We start from the raw sequence: 20,394 nt of genomic DNA on the forward strand, positions 1-20,394 counted from the left end.
ACATTGAAACTTAACAAAAATCAAGCTCGAAACAGGTCATAGATCTACAGAAGAGCTAAAACATAAAACTACCAGAGCACACAGGAGACAGTCTTGGTAACTTTGGCTTTTCTCTTACAAAAGAAAAAATTTATCAATTGCACTTCATCAAAATGAAAAATATTTGTTCTTCAGAAGATACAAAAATAGGCAGTCCACAGCCAAGGAGAAAACATTTGCAAATACACCCGACAAAGGACTTTATCTGGAGCCCTGTATATAAAGAACTCCGACAGCCTACCACTAGCCAGACACACAAATCTTCCTGAAGTTTTAAAGATCGGAACAAACACTTCAGCAAATAAGGTGGAAAATGGCTCACAAGCCCATGGAAGGACATCGGAGCAGAGCATATGAAGACCACACTGTTGGCGAAGATGACAGGTTCCCCACTGCTGGCTGAAATTGAACAGACTGGCCACGTCATGTGCTGATAGGGTGTGAAGACCGGAACTCTCAGACGTTGCTGTAGAGGAAATGTCAGATCACTGCCACACAGGAAACGCACCGACCATGTGAGCCAGCCACTCCTCTCCTGGGTATCTGCCTAAGAGCAAGGCAAGCGTGTCCACACAAGGACTGGGACACAAATGTTCACGACACCTTTACTGATAATACCCCAAACTGCAAACGACCCGAATTCCCACCAGCAGGTGAGTGGTAAGCCGCCTGCCGAGCCACGCAGTGGCGAGAACTTTTGCTACAGCAGTGCTGCACTCTGGGAAAGTACCTGTGCTGAGTGCACGAAGCCAGGCAAGGGAAGAGTACCTTCGGTATCACTCCATTTATCTCATATTCTTGAAAATGCAAGCTCATCTGTAAAGACAGAAAGCAGCTGTGGTTTCCAGGGACGGGGCTGGAGGTAGGGGTTTTGAGGGGACAGGGACACAGGGCAGCTTGGGGAGCCAGGGCCGTGCCTGCTATGTGGCTGTGACGATGGCTGCCCGGGGCAGCTAGGTCAGACCTCATTTGACTGCATCCATTCACTCTGTGCGGTTTTGTAAATGTCAATTGTGCATCAATAACACTGTGAAATACCTAGTTACCTGGTTAATGGCTGGTAAGCAGAGTTTAAATGATTTAATTGAAAAGGGAAATATTTCTGTTATAATCTGACTCCATGTAAAGGCTATATAAATCACTCTGTATGTCTTATGATTAAGGAAACTTAACATTCCACAAGAAATAATAGCAGAGTATGAATAACTTTTCATATTCACATTCTACAGGTATTATCAACATAAAACTGAAGACATTCTTTAGGTTGAATAGATTTTCCTGATTTTTTAGTGTGGCTAACATTATTCCAACTCAACAAAAGTGACTTTGGTTAACATTAGCCCCATTTTGCCTGTGCTCTGGGCAGGCAGGTGCCGTCTTCAGTTTAGAGTTGGCCAATTTGCAAATGAGTTTGTGCCCACAAGGGGGCCGTTTCCTGTGAGGAGGAGTCATTGCACTTTCCGTCCATTGCTGTTGGTTTGAGGAATCTGGAAAAGCAGATTTCCGATGCTCGATGGTGCTTCCTCCTTTGCTCCATGCACACCTCACACATCGTCTTCATCTTGTTCTGTGTCTGTGTCCTCTCAACTGTGAGCATCCGGGCCCAGAGGCGTTTGATGGCTGACCCGTGTCCCCAGGCCCAGCCGGCATGCAGCCTGCACCTCTGGCCAAGTTCCTGCATTTGCGCAGCCAAGCCCAAGGGCTGGTCTGGGTCCGTGTCCGGCTGGTGGCCCTGCTGTGCCATGGGGAGCCCACCCTCCCAGCCAGCAGCCTTGCCTCACTGGTGCTGGGGCACTGCACTCAGATCCCCATTTAGGGAAGCAGGGCCATCAGTGGTGTGTTGGGCATCTCATGTGGTTGGAGTGTCAGTGAGAAGAATACCCCCCACACCTGCGATCTGGACTCCCCCCTGAGCTGGGTACTCGGAGATGCAGTACGTACACGCATGACAGAAGGAAGTCACGCGTGCCCTGGGTGAGTCCCCACCAGTGTCCCTGCACCCGTCTGCATGCACTGCCGCCTGCAGTGGCCTCAGTGAGGAGCAGGCACCGGGCTCTGCCTGGCCGGGGGATGTGGGAAGGGACAGGGAAGAAGCGTCTGCGGGGCCAGGGACCCCTACATGGCCCTGTGGCATAAGGAGTGGTCCCCTCCCCTCCATCTACCACAGCCTGGTCACATAGCTGCCCTCGGTCATGCCTGTCCCAAGCTGTCCCTGCTGTCTCCCACGCTCACTTGTGTGGACTGGCGCCGTAGTCATACTGTGCCTGATTCCTCGGTGAAGGAACGAGGGCAGTCCTGGTTTCTTTTCCCAGAGCCCTGCCTGTGTCAGTGTCTCTGATGGCGTGGTCGCTTCATCCTTGCTTCTCTGCCCCCATAGGCCCCTGCTGCAGGGCCCAAGCGGGTGGCAGCTAGCTGTGAGCCGGGGTCCCTGCCCCTGTGTGGGTGGGGGCTGGGTGCTCTGCAGTGGCCTCCAGGGCCCTTCCTTGTCGCTGTGCCTGCTCTCCAGGAAGTCCGAGGCGGGCTCTGCTGACTGTGGGGTGAGGAGCCGGTGGCCGCTGATCCGTCAGGCAGACAGGCGTGATGGAGTGCGTGTCACCCGCAGCCGGGAAACAAATGCGCCGCGGAATGTATTGGTGAACAAACTGAAAAATTGTAAAGCTCTTAAGGACTTTCATGCTTGTTAGCATTTTTTGACAGAAAATCACTGAAGCAGTGAACATAAAAAAGTAGTCACGGTTGATTCACAGTTCAGCTTGTTGTTCTAGTCATTTGGCCTCGAGTGACATTTCACTCCCAGGGATCGTTTCTGAGCTGCCCTGCTCACCAGGGTTTCTTTCTGCGACTGTTTCCACGTGTCCTGGCTCTTTCACCTGAGCCGTGGACTCCCTACAGATCTGTCCCGATGCTCTGGAGGGAGAGCTGGGAACCTTCCTGAGCAAAGACTGACTTTAGATTCTGAGAGCCAGTGTGGATGTGGGGGCTGGTGTGGGGTGGGGGCAGTGTAAAGTGGGGGCCGGTGTGGCCTGGGGGCCTGTGTGGCCTGGGAGCTCATGGGGGGTGGGGGCCAGAGTGGACATGGGGGCCCGTATGGCCTGGGAGTGCATCTGGGCTGCCATGCTCCTGGAGCCCAATCATAGGAGGGTCCAAAGTCTTCAGGAGGCAGTCACAGGAGTATCTCGAGGGTGAGTGATGGCCGCTCAGGACAGGGTGCAGCCCACCCTGTAGTGGACGAGACGCTGCAGTTGGCAGGACCCCAGGAAAGGCCTGCCCGGGGTGTTGGTTATTACTTATTCTTGGGCAACGATGTCCTTGCCAGCCTTCCATGTGGCCGATTCCTGCGTGTCCTGTCACAGGTCGCTGGTGGCAGAGCCGGCTCCTCTTTTAAGACATCCACAGCCCCATCTGAGGAGAGCGAGGTGTGTCTCCCAGGAGAGGAGGACGTCGGCATGAAGGAGAGGGGACCTGGCTCATGGGGGCCGCAGTGGCGCTGGCCTTGCAGGGCTCCTGGCCCTGCTCCTGGCTCCCTCTGCCATCAGGCTGCAGGAAGCCTTGGTAGCCACGGTGGTTGGTCCCCCATCAGCGGTGGTGGCTGGGGCCAGGCCTCCAGGCTGGGTGACTAGGCCAGTCCCCCAGATGGAGCTGTTGCTGCTCAGACAGGAAGGAATGAAAACGGAGTTTAGAAACTACATTTGCGCTACGTTTTTTCAGAAAAGACTGACATGGACCCGTCTACTGTCACCTGGAGCACATCTCTCCAGCCTCCTATCTTGAGGTGACACTGGCCTTTAGAAATACCCTTCCACATTTCCCCTCGATTTGTATGTGTCCCCTTTGGGGAGAAGACCTGACTTTTAATTATGACAAAGAAAAGTAGCGTTGAGCCTGGCTGGTGTGGCTCAGTGATTGAATGTTGACCTATGAACCAGGAGGTCCTGGTTCAATTCCTGGTCAGGGCACATGCGGCTCATGCAGGAGGCAGCTAATCGATGATTTTTTCTCATCATTGATCTTTCTATCTCCCTCTCCCTCTCTCTAAAATCAATAAAAAAAAATTTAAATACTCTAAAGAAAAGTAGTGTTGATACTTGGGTTTCCCTCATGGGTCATTGTTTTCGTGGTTAGAGAGAAGGACACCACCACACATCTACCCGTAAGTCAGACCCTCGTGTGCCTGGCTCTCACTCACTGTTTTCTCCCATGTTGTGATTAACTTTTAATGCATCATTAAAAACTGCTTCCTGCTAGTTTCTCATTTGTGAACGTGGGAAATGATTTATACTCAGGGTATTCATGTCTAGAACGCCAAGGAAAGAGCGGCCCTGAGGAGACATGCTGCCGTGTCCAGGCCCTGGTGATGGGGAAGTTGTCACACACGATAAGCCGGTAGCAGACGAAGCCCCTGCAGCCTGCAGGTGACGTGGCACAGCGCACCAACCACAGGTCTCATCCTCTCCAGAACACTTGAGATTGCCCCAAATCCTGTCAAATCCTCCCAGATGAACCAGTAAAAGACACGTCAGCCAAGAGGCCCTGGCCCTTTGCAGTGGCTCCCTGTCCACTGGCCACCTTCTGGAGTGCAACAGTGTCCATGGTTGTCGGAGAAAACCCCGAAACATCTTTCAAAGGGAAATTATTACACTTCGCTCTTCATCTTGAAATTAATGTTGGGCTGTCAATTTTTATTGCTGATCTGATGGATGCAGTCCAGTGATGGCAGCTGCTCCTTGGACAGCCTGGGATGCTGTGTGCCTGGCTCCAGTGTGGGCTCACCCCCACCCCCCACCCCCCATTGTGGGAAACTCAGGTAGAGAAACACCTATGCAGAGAACAGTCTGACCTGCACGATGTGCTTGGTTCCCGGAGTCATTGAGGGGCTTAATTTTCTTTTCTTGCCCTCACCCCAGCCCGCCATTCAGAGAAAAGAAGGCTGGAGGCAGCTTTCCAGGCTGGGGCCCGAGCGGCCAGCACTGGGTGGGATTGAGGTCCGCCCCACTGGCTGGGTTCTTTGCATCTACTTACGAGGCCGGGATGTAATGATGTGATCGTGCTTGTCTGACAAATGCGGCCGGGCCAGCTCAGGACAGCAGACGTTTCCACTGTGACCCGAATCAGCTACGCGGCAGCCCCTTTTGGGTTAGAGCTAAGCTATTTAATCAATGTTGGCTGTTCTTCCAACCGTCGTAATTATTTAAAGGGTTTTCAAAAGGGAGAGGACAAATCAAATCAAACCATAACTGTTGTATCTCATTCAGAGCTAAGTGTATCTTTTAAAATGTGGGCCTGTTTAGAATCCCCTCCCAGTTTTCATCTATTATCACAATAATTGAGTTTGTAGCTGGAATTAAATTTATCAAATTGCGTTATCCTCTTTAGAAATTGGATAGGGCCCCGGGCGGGGAGGCAGAAGTTAATCCGCTTTGCCGAAGCCCCGGTGGCACCGCTGCAGGACGAGGGCTCAGGCGTCTTCCTGTCACCCGGACGCGATGTAATTTCTCCTCAATCCCTTGTGCAAATAATGACATTTGAATCGAGCATTAACAGGCTTAATTACTTTAAAATTGTCATTTTAATTTACACTGATATAGTATTGATCATACAAGCAGAGATTAAGCTGTTCAGTGGAGCGGATGATGGGGAATTAAACATTAAAGGGTCCTCCAGGGGCCGCGGCTGCCCAGCGAGAGCCGGAAGAGGGATGATATTTCTCAGTAATGAACTGGCGGCATGCGGGGACATGAATCTTGGGCTCCTGGAAAAGGGGAAATAATGGGGTTTGGGCAGCATTTGCAGGTTACTCATTCGCCGCCATGCACCAATTCTCCAATGATCCGTCCGCCTCACCAACATTTATTTATCCAGCAAATTCCGAGCTTTGACCTTTTGCTAAGTACATTGAACATAAGTTGGAGTGGAGATTTTTCAGCTGTAACTTTTATAAGTATTTGTTATTTTTTTTCTTATTTCTAGGCAACATCAAACAAAATTATTCAGTTTTCCTAACATCGTGTCTGCGGGCCCCTGCGGCTGTCGGTGGTGTGCTGAGAGGGCAGTGGCCAGTCCTCAGCGAGCTCTCAAGGGGCAGGGGTAGCTGGGACTGTCACAGGCACCCGGGGTCGTCACAGGCAGGGGCCCAGCTCCTGCAGCCATGCCTCACACTTCACTTGTGAGAAATTCCAGAGGCAAGTCCTAGGTTTAAGTGTGCTGACCCCTTTTTTTCAACAAAATGATGTGAGAGTCTCACATTTTGCCCTGGAAGTAATGGTCCTCTGCCTGTCTTTTCAGTTTGCTGTTTTCTTGTGATCATTATGCAAAGCTACGCCCTGTAACTGCAGATGCTGCCAGCTGGGGAGAAGATGGAAATGAAGCCAATTTTTTTTTTTTTTCAGAAGAAGCACATTTGACAGGCTTCTTTTGGCCACCGTCAGACACCTCAGATCTTTGAACCGCTTCACTCTTTAGAGGTTACGTAATAAAAACTTAGGTGATTGATTTTATGGCTCAGTGGGGAATGATGAAATTCTTGATCCCTGTCCATAATGGCTTGACTTTACACAGCGGGCTAGAGATTTAATTAAAGCTGATCAGGGAATGAGACGCTGCTGTTTCTCCCCAAGTGGACGTGGTTTGCACAGGAGCGTCGGAGGCGTCACATTTCTCCTCAGTGGGACTTAAGCTTGTCGTCCACTTCACTCACTCTGAGTAGCTCAGCCATCTTCATCCCTAATGATAGCACTTTTGGTTTTGTTGTGTCTGTGACCTTCTTCTGTTAAAAAAATGTGCTCTGACGTTTATCGGGCACCTCCTGTTTGCCAGGATTGTGCTGTCTTAGAGCTGGGAGCCAGAGACACAGACAGCTGGGGCCCGCACATTTTATCTTCACTGGGGACCCTGAGACTGGCTGAAAACTGGAGGGAGCAACCTGGGTCCCAGGAGTGACACCTCCAGGGACACTTCTGCTTGGTCTGCTCAGCCTCTTCCTTGAGAGCTGTAGGCCGGCTCCTCTCCTGTGCTTGCAAAGTTGTTAGTGTCATTGGTGTGACCACATGTGGGTACCGAGTAGGGCATGAGAGCGGTGGCGGGGGGCTGACCTCAGGAAGGCTCCCCCGACCTGGGAGTGAGCGTGCTCCTCCAGGCATCTGGAGAAGTCATGTGGGAAGTTTGTGTGGAGATGTTGGGAGTCAGTGCCTGAATCTTTGACCTGGAGTTCTCGAGTGGCTCTGCTCTACCATGTGCTCCCTCCACTGTAATCACGCATTTTTTGCACGTTGGCATTTCATTATTTCCTGTGGGCCCCAGCTCCTGCCTCCCCTGCACTGTTCCTCGCCAGGCGTCGGTCCTCACGCGGCATGCTGCCTATTGCAGACTGACTTTGTGGCTGCGTCACACTTAGTTACACATGGACATGGCAGGTCTCCACGCAGGAGCTTCTGTCCCCACACCCAGGCACTGTCCCTTCCCGCTCTCACAGCCCAGCACTGGTGTCCTCTGTCCCTCTCCAGCCGCGCCAAGTGGCTCTGCCTGTCCCTTTCCAGCCCTTCTCAGTCCCATCCCCTCCCCTTCCCAAAGCTCTGGCCCGCGCAGGGTCCTGGGAACCGCGGGACCTCCATCCCACTACACACCTCTCCCCCCAATGCCTTTTCCTCTGCCTGAAGCCTGGTGCAGCCCCAGGTATTCCCACCAACTTCTGTGCAGCCCTGGCTCTGGCGCCCCCGTGTTCCCTCGCCACACCCAGCCCTGTCCTCCTCCCGCCAGCATCCACCCACATGTCAGCTTGCCATGTCTGTGTCTCTGGCTCCCAGCTCCCACTGGGTCCTGGCTTGCCATTCCCACCAGCACACTCTGTGACCAGCAGGGGCAGGATGTCCCGGGTCCCTGGTCCCCACCAGCAAAGAACATGTCAGCATTCCCTCTTTTTGTAGGAAACATCTCTTGACCCCCTGCCTCCCCTTCTTCTTGGTCCTGCAGAAACACTGATCCGTCTCCTTTTCCTTTTAAGGAACATGATAGATTCCATGTGGTCAGGGCAGCGGCGTCCAAGTGGGGAGGGCTGCCCAGAGGGTGGTTGACGGTTGTCACTCCTCCGTGCCATTCACGGGCTCTGATTTATGTCCAGGCCGTTAGTGGGACGTAGCTGTTCCCGGAAGGGCTGTTCGTGATTTGTCCCCAGAAGAGAGGTGAGGACCAAGAGGTGTTTTCTTCAGATGATGAGGCTGTGGATACATCGCAGCCTCCTCCAGCGTCTGCCTCCTTCTGGCTGGGGCCACAGGGACATGGGGTGGCTAGTGGTGAGTCAGGGCTCTTATGCAGCGGTCTCTGCCTGGGAGGCGATCAGAGGTGGGTGGACACAGAAGGAGGAGGCCTTGCTGTGCCTTGTTACTCCAGTGGTAAGGGCATGGAGTGGCAGGAAAGAATAAATAACATCACAACTGAGTAGTCGTTAACATTGAACTGTGATAACACCATCCTGTGTGCTTCCACATGCCCCCTGAGGGCGCAGAGCAACCCTGTGAAGCAGGTACTGTGATGATCATCCCGAATTGCAGATACAGAGACTGAGGCGCAGAGAGGTCAGCAATTTGACCGAGGTCTCCAGACCCAGGGGGGTGGGCAGATGCAGGACGGAGCTTGGCGCTGTAACCGCCGTGTACCGCTCCCTCAGAAGAGCAGGGACACGGGCAGTGGTCAGGGCTGGGTGTTGGTTTAGAGCAGCCGTGGGCAAACTTTTTGACTGGAGGGCCACAATGGGTTCTTAAACTGGACCGGAGGGCCAGAACAAAAGCATGGATGGAGTGTTTGTGTGAACTAATATAAATTCAAAGTAAACATCATTACATAAAAGGGTACGGTCTATTTTTTTTTTTTAGTTTTATTCATTTCAAACGGCCGGATTCGGCCCGCGGGCTGTAGTTTGCTCACGGCTGGTTTAGAGGCTGATCAAGGACATGCCGTTTAAAGCTGGAGGACAGTGTTTTGGTGGCTGAGACTCGAACAGCACCCTAGTTCAGGGCCCAGGGAGAGAGCTGCGTTTTGAGTGGCTTCTTTAAGGGACACTGTGCTTTGTGTATCTCTGGCAGACCTTCGTGTAGAAAGAATTGGATAACATGCCCGTTTTAGAAACGGGAGAGCTGAGGCTTTATTGATGTGTGTAGTTGCTCAAATCACATCGCTGGGAACTGCAGAATTGAAGTCAGAATTCAAGGGCTGCCTGTGGGCCAGGAGCACATGTTACATTAAGTGCAGGGACACAGAAGGATGGTGGAAGGAGACAGACGGTGTGCCGTCTAACACACGTGTGATTCGAGCCTGAGAATAAAGCAGGCAGATCGGAAGTTATTTTTGAAGAGATGATAAATTTTCCAACCCTGGGGACCTTCATACACCCCATGAAAAATCCCAGTGAGCCCCAAACAGAATAAAGAAAACCCACCCCAGAGCGATCATAGTAAAACGACAGAAACCAGAGACTTCAGGACTCTTCAAAAGCTTGTGTGGGAAAAAGCTAGGACACCCTTGACCGGCGGCACTTATGCTGCCTGCTCCCTGCCAAGCAGGAATGTGACCGAGCAGCGTGGCCCCCAGAGTCCCCCAGGAAACGCCACCGTGGAGCTCTGTGTCCAGCAAAACACCTTTCAGGAATGAAGGTGAAATAGACATCTTCATTCTAATGAAACCTAGAGAATCTGTCACCTGCAGACCCCACAACAGGCAGCAAGTACTCAAGGGTGTCCTCACACAGAGAGCGCAGGGCTCCAGAGGGAGAGGCGGGGGCAGGCGGGAACAAACATTGTGAAACGGAAAATACGGCAGCAGAGTGAGTACCTGGGGCAGAAAATAAACTATCTCCACGTTTAATACCCGGGTATTTGAAACGAGAGAGGATTGAGTCCCCCAGTTCCAACAGGGGATGGGCAGACTGGGGTCAGCAGGACAGTGTCCAAGGCGTTGGGACTTGGAGCAGAAATAATGACGGTGGGACATGGAGGCCCGGTCCCGTGGAGGCAGCAGCCCCTGGAAGAAAGCTGCTGTGTTGGCATGTCTGTGCAAGGGGACTACGCTCAATGATTTGAAACAGAAGTAAATGGCGGTTTCCCAATATAATTGCAATTTAAAAATCAATTAAGCCTTTCGGGTAGCATTTTCTGTGCCCTGAGCTCTCCTAATGGCAGCAGGTAGTTTGTAAACAGCTTGTGCTCAGTGTTGTCATCCCTTAAAGTGCATCCACTCTAATTAGCCTCTCTGCATAATGCACGTAGCCTGCTTCTCCAGAACATCTGTAAGAACGAAATTGTAATTGAAAAGCTAATGATTTTTGGAAGACAAAAGATAAAAGTCAGAGCTGCTTTAATTATGATACAAACTCTCCACATAATTTAATGGGCATAAAAGTTTATTGATTTACTTTGGTAATCATTTAGACATGGAAAATATGACAATAAATTTCATAATTTAAACTAGTTATTTTAAGACTGATATATTTCTTGCTCGTCACTGGAACTTTGTTTGCAAAGTCTGTATTATTGGAAAGAGCATGTATATTGCAAGTGAATCTCATTTTCAGAGGAAAGTACCTGGGTGGTGCAATGAAAAATAATTTGGGGTGCTTGCAAAGGACGTCTAGGTCTGCGCCATTTCTTCTTGTCGCCTAGCTGGGTGCTGGGCACATGGTATGAGTCCTGTGATGTGAGCTCCTCTGTGCACTCAGCTCTCTCCCCAATGAAACAGGCACAGGGAGCCGATTCCTCTCCCACCTGTTGTCACGCGTCGGCTCATGAAGTCTGTTAAATTAAGCAAAAGAAGTAGGATTTTCCTGTTGGAAAGGAAGGTCCAGGATAACGTGTTGAACACTAGCCGGGAGAGTACATGTGGGGAAAGAGCTGGGAGGGTCCAGACTGACAATAACCCGGTAGGTACATCTCCATGAGATGGCTCCCGGATGACGAATGCCTGGGCCGCGTCCTCACGGCAGCCCTGCCCTGGCCCAGGAGGAAGGGCAGGACCAGCAGGGGCCTCCGTGCACCTGCGCCTGCTTCTTACTCTCAGTGTGGACAGCACTGCCACTCTCTCAGGCACCTTCGTTCCCTTACATGCGGGCAGTTCTCTGGGTGAGGAGTGGCGGCTGCCATCTCTACAGCCAGCTGAGAGAGCTGGGACTTCCCCTGCCAGAGTTTCTTTGAATCTACCATTTGGGTGTGATGCTCACAGCACCACTGGCCTCTGGAGTGTGGACTCCAGGGCCACCCTGTCCCCATGTCCTTGATGTGCCGGCAGATCAGGGCCCCATGGCCACTTCCTCCCCCCACTCACCTTTAAGACACCACGTGCCCCTGGATCCGTCCTTCTCCTTGACTGTCCTGTGTCCCCACTGACCGCCCCGTGTCCCCACTGACTGTCATGTGTCCCCACTGACTGCCCTGTGTCCCCACTGACTGCACTGTGTCTCCATTGACCATCCTGTGTCCACACTGACCACCCATGTCCACACTGACCACCCATGTCCACACTGGCCACCTTGGCAGTCTCTCTATAGGCTCTTCTCCTCTTCCCAGTCCCTCCACAACAGTATCCTGGGACCAGTCCCTGGCCCTGCCCTTTCTCTGGCTCTAGTCAGTCCTCGGTGAGAAGACCTCATGTGGACCGTGCTCATTTACATCTGCACCCAGACCTCTGTCCTGGACCCCGTCCCACACGTCCAGCTGCCTTTGATGTCTCCCTGCGGTGTTTTACAGCCATTGCAACCTCAACGTGTCCGAAGCTGGATGCTTCCTTATCCACCCTCAGTCCCAGGCAATGGCAGCACCCACGTCCTGCTGGCCCGGCGAAACACTGGCCCTCGGTGCCTCCCTGAGCTCACGGTCCTTTGTCAGGGCATCCTGTGGACATTTCCCGTGTTTAGAAGCTGACCCTTTGTATGAAGCACCTGTCACTGTCCCTCGCATCACACCATCTCGCTTTGGGCCATTTATTCAGCAAGACCTCCAGCCGCCTGCCAGGGCAGGGGAGTGGATGTCAGGGACCATTTGTGAATAACTGAGCCAGTTCTCAGCAAGGCTGTGCCTGAGCCAGTGGGTGACCTCGCCGCAGACACGGTGCGATGCGCGTGTCCCCTGCAGTTTGCGAATCTGGCGTCACCCATCGCATGGCCATCAGCACCCTCCGGGGCACCCCTTCCCAGCAGCCTGTCTGTAAAGGCCGCCTCGCCCCCCATGGCTGCTCCTCGCTGCCGTGATATAAAATGTTAACAGACACATTCATCTGTTGGATTTATCGTGGGCCACACGGGACATTAAGTGGCTGTTGCTTGGAATGTTTACCCTCCCTGTCACGATGGCTGTGCTCTGCCGGCCCCTTGCTGGGCTGCCTAATTGGGGACACTACAACCAGGGCTGTGACAGGGTTCAGCACCCCGGTGTATGCATGCCAGCTCCCATGGTGCACGCTGTATAAAATGCTCTTTAATTCAGGAACAGATATCATTAACTTTGTAAGTAGATGAACACAATGGACAACCAATTTAATTAACTTCTGATGTCGGCTGTTGGACGGGAGACAAAATGAAATTATACGTGCATCTCTCAAGCAGGCAGCCAGCCTGGAGAGGGCTGGGCGGTGAGGGTCAGACGGGGGGACACCTTTGTGCCGTCATTTCACGTTTAGCCCAGAAGCTGAAATTGGAAAGTCAGTACTTTGTAAAGAAGTCAGCTCTCATTTTCGATGGTTACAAAGCTGCTCAGAGAGGCGGAGCAGCCTCGTGACAGTGACATGCTAAATGCGACCTCTCCCACACGCTGCCCTTCTGGATAAGGCTGGGCGAGATGGACAGGAATGCCGCCTCATCCCATTAGACCGGCCGGCCGTGAGTTTATTATACAGGGAGAGATCAATGAAGCGCTGCATTGATTTAAACAAAAGCTTTGTTTCATTTATTATTGTTTATAATCTAATGAAAGTGATAGTAACTTAGCTTTGATTTATTACTCAATCTATTAAATTTTATTAAAACCAGGAGTCTTGGGACTTACTCTTGTGAAAGAGTTGGTCCTCCTCTTGGTAAAAGTGTGTGATTTTTTGCAGTCGTGTTCAGCTTCTTGGAAGAAAGCGATGCATTAGGTTGTCCTTTAAACCCTGAGTAGACAGTGCTGCACATTAGCTCCTGAGCAGCTTAGCCAGTCACTCCTGGGGGTGTCCTGCGTCTCCACACCGCTGTCATCTAACCAGGACTCTACCTTCTGCCGTGCACCAAGCATTGTGCTGGGGACTTGGAGGTGATGAGACCATCCTGGAGGAGCCTCCCTCCCCTCCCAGAAAAGAACACAGCCGGGGCTGCAAGGGCCAAGCCCCTTGCACGAATTGCATGCATCGGGCCTCTAGTAGAGAAATAATTCCAGATTATGTTGAAAATTTTAAAAACCTACCAAATGAGAAAAAGATCAATAGAAAAATGGACAAAAGACATAAACAAGAAATTCACAGGAGAAACTTAAAATGCCAACACTCTTAAAAAGAGATGCTCAACTAATATAATGAAAATGCAAGTTGAAACAACAACAATGTCCAATTTCACACACATCCAATTGGCAAAGGTCAAAGTGGCACCAGGTCTTAGCAAGTATGTAGCACATCAGCACTGCTCCACACTGCTGGTGGAGGGTGGGTCATCATGGCATCCTGGTGACACCTATGTTGAAAATGCACATCCACCGTGACCCAAGATGCAACTCCAACTGCATGTCATTACATGCACACACATGTGATACATACATGCACATGTGTGCCCAAGGACACGGTGCGTGTGAGGATGTTCACTGTAGCATCTGTTGTAATAGCAAATACATTGGAAGCAGTTTTCATTTCCAACAGAAGAATGGATAAATAAATTACAGTATTTTGGCATGTTGGATTATTGTGTAGCATTTAAAAAACTAAAGTTACAGCCCTGGCTAGGTGGCTAAGTTGGTTAGAGCATATCTCCTGAGAGTCCCCACTTCTCTGAGAGCCATCACTGTGTGTGTATGCGTGTGTGTGTGTGTGCGTGTGTGTGTGTTGTGTGTGCGTGTGTGTGTGTTGTGTGTGTTTGCACAAGTACTACCTGGGAATAAACTACCTGTGAAATCGTGGGATGGAGGTTCATGGGATGCACCCCATTCCCAGTACTGAGTCCTCAGTGCTCTTAGGTCACATGAACCTGAATGTCTTAGCATTTCTCCCGTCTCACAGAGGAGACAAGTGTGGGAAGGAGATTCACAGCTGGTGTGCTGTCAGACGCACAGCCTGCGATGTAACTGGCTTTACATTGGATCCCCAGGCCCAGGTCCCTCGGAAGGGACAGGAGGTGGCCTGTTCCTGTTAGGGGGAACGTCCCTTCTGCAGTGCTCTGCAGGCTCCTGGGAGCTCAGACCTGGTGCTCTTGGGAATGCAAAGTGGCGACATTTTCATTTTTATATGTTTTTATTGATTTCAGAGAAAGGGGAAAGGAGAGGGAGAGAAACATCCATGTGAAAGAGAAACATCAATTGGCTGCCTCCTGCATGCCCCCTACTGGACACAACTCAAGCATGTGTCCTGACCTGGAATTTAACCATGACCTCCTGGTTCATGGGATGGTGACACCCAACCGACTGAGCCACACTGACCAGGGCAGTGGTGACATTTTCACAAGGATGTTGGCGACACAGGTGAAAGCGGCCTTTCCCACCAGGTGGGTGGGGACTCCACCTTTGGCTCATACGTGAGAAGCCCTTCTATGTTTTCCGCTTTCATGGTATCTGGAGAAGAAAAATGTGTTCCCGTGTGCCCTTTACTGCTAAGTCGACTTGATTTGAGTGTCAGGAATTCTGTCTCATGAACAAGTGAGCCGGATGGGGAGGCCGCAGGTTAATGGTATGTACTTTGGCTGCCAACCCAATTGCGGAAGTGATCGATCACTGGGCGTTGGATCTGTTTGCAAATAAAGAGTGATGGAGGCGTTTCTGACGAGGAGCTGTGTTCTCTCCTGCCCCATGCCTGTGTGCAGTGGCCTCGTCAGGGAGGCGGGGACCCCAACAGCCGGTGTCTTGCCACTGCCTATCGCTTTCTGTCCCAGGATGCGGAGCACTCTGCACCATGGTCGTCCCAGTCGGCTGTGTTTGCAGAGCCCGCTGCCGCTATCAGGGCTCCCCTCCAAAAGCAAACTGGGGGTCGGGGTGCGACCGCTCATCACAGGAACAGGCTGCCATAGAGGCCCAGCACTGGCTGAGTCACTTTGCCAACACTGGTTTTCACCAGGACCTGGTTCAGCTGCTGAGCCTCCTGAGGAGCGGGTTTCATCTGCTGTGGGCACTGATTCCTGCCCATGCCCAGGTGGGTGAGGACTCCAGGCCATAGCCATCTCAGAGACAGTCCCCTGCCACGTTCCACGTTCATATGGAGCTGGCACCTCCTGTGCGGCTGCCCAGTTCTGTTTCTGGTCCTTGCCCAGCCTCCAGAGCCCCGAGGGGCTCAGCGCTGTGGGCGATGCTGACTTCTCCACTGTCAATGCCCTGAGGTTGTACCGCTGCAGGAGGGCGGAGGGCGCCTGCCTGCAGTGACCGGACTGCAATGCGCTTAACGGGGAATTCATAAGCACTCTTGACAGTCAGGTTTATAAATATGTTAAAAAGTATTTTAATTGTTTTTAGCAAAACAGGCAAGGAGTCAATATTCTCAGACGCGTCAAACACACTGTTGACAGGTCCTGTGGCCGGAGGACCCAGAGAGCAGGCCCGGGCGCATTTCTATGCAGACGTCGTCGTGGCTGTGATAAATGAGGGCCCTGAACCGTATTGATAGAGTAGGTTAAACATTGGAAAAGTTAGCTGAACTTTGACTTTAAATATTCATTACAGCTAATTATGGATTTTCCGACTCTATGAATTACAGTTTCCATCCCTGCATTGGCAGTGTATTTTCCATTTATTTGTTGTAAACTTCATGATTTTATATCAGCTGTATCACATTTAATGAGGTATTGGTTTAAATGTTTGCAATGACATTTATTTACTTACGCTGTTTCTAAGTGCGTTCTGCCTGAAACAAATTAAGACATCCTGTGGAAGGGCGATGGTGACAGGCCGTGAGGTGGCACGGGCGTAGGCTGTTGCTGTTTCCCTGGCCCACAGGCCGCGTGTGCCCCGTGTCTGTCTTACGTGGTGGGGCAGAAGTGAGACACCCGGATGGCGCCTCTGTTGGAGGAAATGCCGCTGGCGGCTGGCTCCTGGGCTGGGACTCCTGGTGTTCGGGTATCGGAGGGTCACCCATGAACAGTGCAGATCTCCATGATGTGATTGAGTTACAAGGAGCTCACCTTTAATTCTAGTTCAGAGCGTTTTGTTCGTCACTCTGGACTGTGTTAGAAGTATCCTCCTGCAGGTCTCTCACCTGATCTCTCTTTTGCTCTACAGGCTCTAGGAAGCTTTTATTTTCTTCACGAATCCTTAAAAAACATCTACCAGTTTGACTTCAAAGGTAAGACTATGGTGTCAATTGTCCAGAATCCTTGGGTTTTGTGTCTCAGCAGACTCGCCACCCCCTGCCTGGTGTCCCTGTGAGGAACTGGCATGGTCTCGGTTTGAGTCGTTACTGGCAGTCACTAACGAGGGTCCTCATATGAAACCTGGCTTTCTGGCTGCACTAAAATCAAGACAGCTGGCCTGCGCCCTCCTAGCCCAGCCAGCTCACCCGCTCGCCCACCCCTGCCACCCCTCTGCTCCCAGGGCAGGGCTCAGCAGGCCACGCTGCCTCTCTTGCAGTAGAGCCCAAGGAGAAGGGAAAGGCTCTGTCTGCATCTGTGTCCCTATCAAATGTGCAAAGTGGGAATAGAACAAGACGGTGGCTTATCCCAAAATGACGCGTGAGAGCCTGTTTGTGGCCAAGTGGGAAACGTGGTCCCATGTTGACTGGGCAGGACCGCCTGCTGTGCTGGGAAGATTCTCCCGGAGTTGCCTCTGATGTCACAGGCTTGTCACTGTGTCTTGGGGGCACTGGAGGCCGTTACCCCAGATCTGACAAATTTCAGTATCGCCCATTCCATTGGGCATGTTGGTCCTTTTATCTTCCACTCAATGTTACATCTCCGGGTTCTGTGTAAATCCTGCAGAGCTCCATTTAGGCTATTGAGCCAGATCACATTAATTTGAAATGTCATTAAAGTTGTAATAACTGTGGAGAGCCACTAATTATGTCAGTGTCTCCGATTCATTATCTTTGCTCACTTGGGAGACAGATCACCCCTTAGGAAACGGAGAGCAGTCTTCTCCAAACGGCACGAGCCGTGCTCTGCTCCGGCTGAGAGCAGGACTCACCAGCGGGGGTTCACTGGCCTGTAGGAGTCTCTATAGGCTTTTAAATGAGCATCTAACTTTCCCACAGTGACCTTGGCTCTGACTACAGTCTTCATGGGCACTGGCACCAGTGTTTCCTGTCATTGACAGGGGAGTGGTGAGGAGGTCCCGGTGGGGCTGGCGGCAGAGTGGGGTGATGCTGGTCATCGGCACCACAGGCTTGGACATGTGCCGATCATTGAACTGGTCCTTTCGTTAAGTAACCATTTGCATACATATTTTACTACGGAATCTGATCAGTCGGAAAGTACCTTCTGGCCCACAGTGTATTTAAAACTGTATGTTGGAGGTATGCATGATTCCAGCACAACCTTACCCCGGGCCTCCACGTTGTCCGTGACAAGAGCTGTGATAGTAACAGGCATTGAACATGCTCTGAGCTCTCCTGTGTGTCAGGAGAATGTGTCAGTTCTGAAAACACTCACAGTGTCCCAGCACGGTGGGTGCTACTGCTGCCCCACAGCAGGGTGGGGTGTGGGTGCAGGTGCAGGGTGCAGGGTATGGGGTGCAGTACAGTGTGTGGGATGCAGATGCAGGGCATGGTGTGGGGCATGGGATGTGGGCTGGGTGTGGGTATGGGGCATGAGAAGCAGGGGAGGGGTGCGGATATGGGTGCAGATGTGGGGTACGGGGTGCAGGGTGCAGGGTGCAGGGCGAGCCCTACTCAGGCAGGGGCACTGCCTGCCCCCTGCTCCGCAGCCCTGCTCTTCGGGGCTCACTCTTCTTCCTTGAATTGGTTACAGCAAAAGCGATCCAGAATTTGTGAAAAGTTTGAATACACTTTTATTAAAAAAAAAATAGCCCAAATTTTAACAAATAAGTACCTACTTAGAAACTTCAAGACTCCCAAAGGTACAGATGAAAAGGGATGAAAGTGACTTCCAGTTTCTGGTCCAGCATGTGAAGATCTTGGAAGTCGTCAGCCCTGTCCTCGCAACAAGAAAAGCCAAACAAAACTGCAACTGGACGACTGTTCTTAGGCCCCTTGGAGAAGCGAGGTCACAGGGCAAACCGCTGCCGCAAAGCTGGAGACAGGCAGACCCAGAGCAGCAGAGCTACTGGGTGGAGACCGTCACTGCAGCCCCCTCTGGGTGACACTGCAGGGTGTTGACCAGGTGCTGGAGGCCGCGCATGAGCTGGCTTGAGAGGGAAATGCCTGAGGACCAGCCTTCGGGGTGCTAAGAAGCACATGTGAGGGGCACATACTGACTGAGAGACTGAGCCCTACTCGGGACTATAGAACATTTTCCCTCCACCCAAACCTCACACCACAGCATCCCAGCAAGGGCTTATGATAGGAAGTTCTGCAGAGGGCTCTCACAGGGGCCCATGACAGCAGAGGAAACAGGAACAAGGCCCGGGAGGTTGTTTTAGACTCTGACCGCCCAGGAAACTGTCCCACTCCTCACCAGGTCATCAGCCTCATACGAAAGGACTGTCTACCTCAGTTTCTCCTACCAATTATTTTTGTGCTGCTTTCAACAAAAACTATAGGGCATGCTAAAAGGTGAAAATACACCCTGAAGAGAAAAGCATGCACAGACTTGGATAGTGCCTAGATTTGGAACCATCAGACTGGCAATTAAAAATAACAGGTGAATTTGCTGAGGAATCTAATGAAACAATGGACATGCAAGAACAGATGGGTAACATAAGAGGAAAGATAGAAACTCTCAGGAAGAATAAAAAGGAAAAGCTGGAAATCAGAAATACCATGACATGAGTGACGAGTACCTTTGCAGGGCTTAGCAGACTGGATGTTGCTGAGGAAAGAATCAGTGAACTAGAAAATGAAAACGCTCCAAATTGGAAAAAGCAAAAAGAAAAAAAGCCAGGACAGATGTCTAAGAACTATGGGGGCCCTGGTCGGGTGGCTCAATTGGTGGAAGCATCATCCTGTACACCAAAAGGTTGTGGGTTCGATTCCCGGTTGGGGCACATGCATACAGGAGACAACAGATTGACATTTCTCTCTCACATCTTCTCTCTCTCTTATCCTCTATCTCTAAAAATCAATCAGCACATCCTTGGGTGAGGATAAAAAAAAAAAGGAAAAAAATACTGTGGGACAACTACAAAAGGTGTAACGTAAGCATAATGGGAATACCAACAGGAAAAATTAGAAAGGGACAGAAGAAATTCTTGAAGTAATGCTGGCCAGGAATTTTCCAAAAGTAATAATGGACACGAAGCCACAGATCTTGAAAGCTCAGAGAGTGTCATGTAGGATAAATACCAGGAAGTCTACACCTAAGCAGATTGTATCCAAACTGCAGAGACCAAAGATGAAGAGGGAAGGGGTGGGCGGGAACACCTGATCTTAAAGGAACAAGGGGAAGAATTAACATCCACTTCTCTTTAGAAATGATGCACATAAGGAGTGTGGTGTGAAGTGCTTAAGTTCTTGGGGATGGGGGAATAACCTAGAATTCTGTATTCAGCAAAAGTCTCCCTAAAAAATGAAGGAGAAAGAAAGACTTTCTCAGACAAACCAAAGTTGAGGGAGGTTGTTTCCAGTAGTCCTGCCTTGCAAGAAATGTTAAAAGGAGCTCTTGGTCTGAAGAAAAGTGATATAGGTCAGAAGCTTGGGGCTGTGTTTAAAAAAAAAAAAAAAAAGAGTGTAAGAGAAGGAATAAATGAAGATAAAATAAAATATCTTATTTTTTTATTCTTTACTAATCTAAAAGATAACTTTTGTTCAAAGTATTATAGCAACAATATATTGGGTGACAATAGCTATTGGATAAGTGAAGTGAATGATAGAAATGTTATAAAGGTTGGTAGGGAGGAATTGGATGACTGGTTATAAAGAACCTGCACTATTTGTGAAGATGTATAGTGTTATTTGAAAATGGACTTGGATTCATTGTAGATGATTATTGCAAACTCTTTGACAACCACTAAAATGTCTTTAATGAAGTATAACTGATAGAGTAAAAGAAGAGAAAAATTGGAATCATATAAAATGTTTAATTTAACCAGAGAAGGCAGAAAAAGAGTG

At 50.7% G+C, this 20,394-nt stretch overlaps 1 protein-coding gene across 1 annotated transcript in view; it reads left to right on the forward strand.

Annotated features, from left to right (window-relative positions):
* The window catches only part of INPP5A (inositol polyphosphate-5-phosphatase A), an 86,707-nt gene that overhangs the window by 12,884 nt on the left and 53,429 nt on the right, over positions 1-20,394 (forward strand). The window contains exon 3 of the mRNA XM_014464547.2: positions 16,455-16,518. Coding sequence (XP_014320033.2) covers positions 16,455-16,518 — 64 coding nt within the window. The remainder of the gene's footprint in view (positions 1-16,454; positions 16,519-20,394) is intronic.

Source organism: Myotis lucifugus, unplaced genomic scaffold (genome assembly GCF_000147115.1).
Source record: "Myotis lucifugus unplaced genomic scaffold, Myoluc2.0 scaffold_255, whole genome shotgun sequence".
NCBI classification, from domain to species: domain Eukaryota; kingdom Metazoa; phylum Chordata; class Mammalia; order Chiroptera; family Vespertilionidae; genus Myotis; species Myotis lucifugus.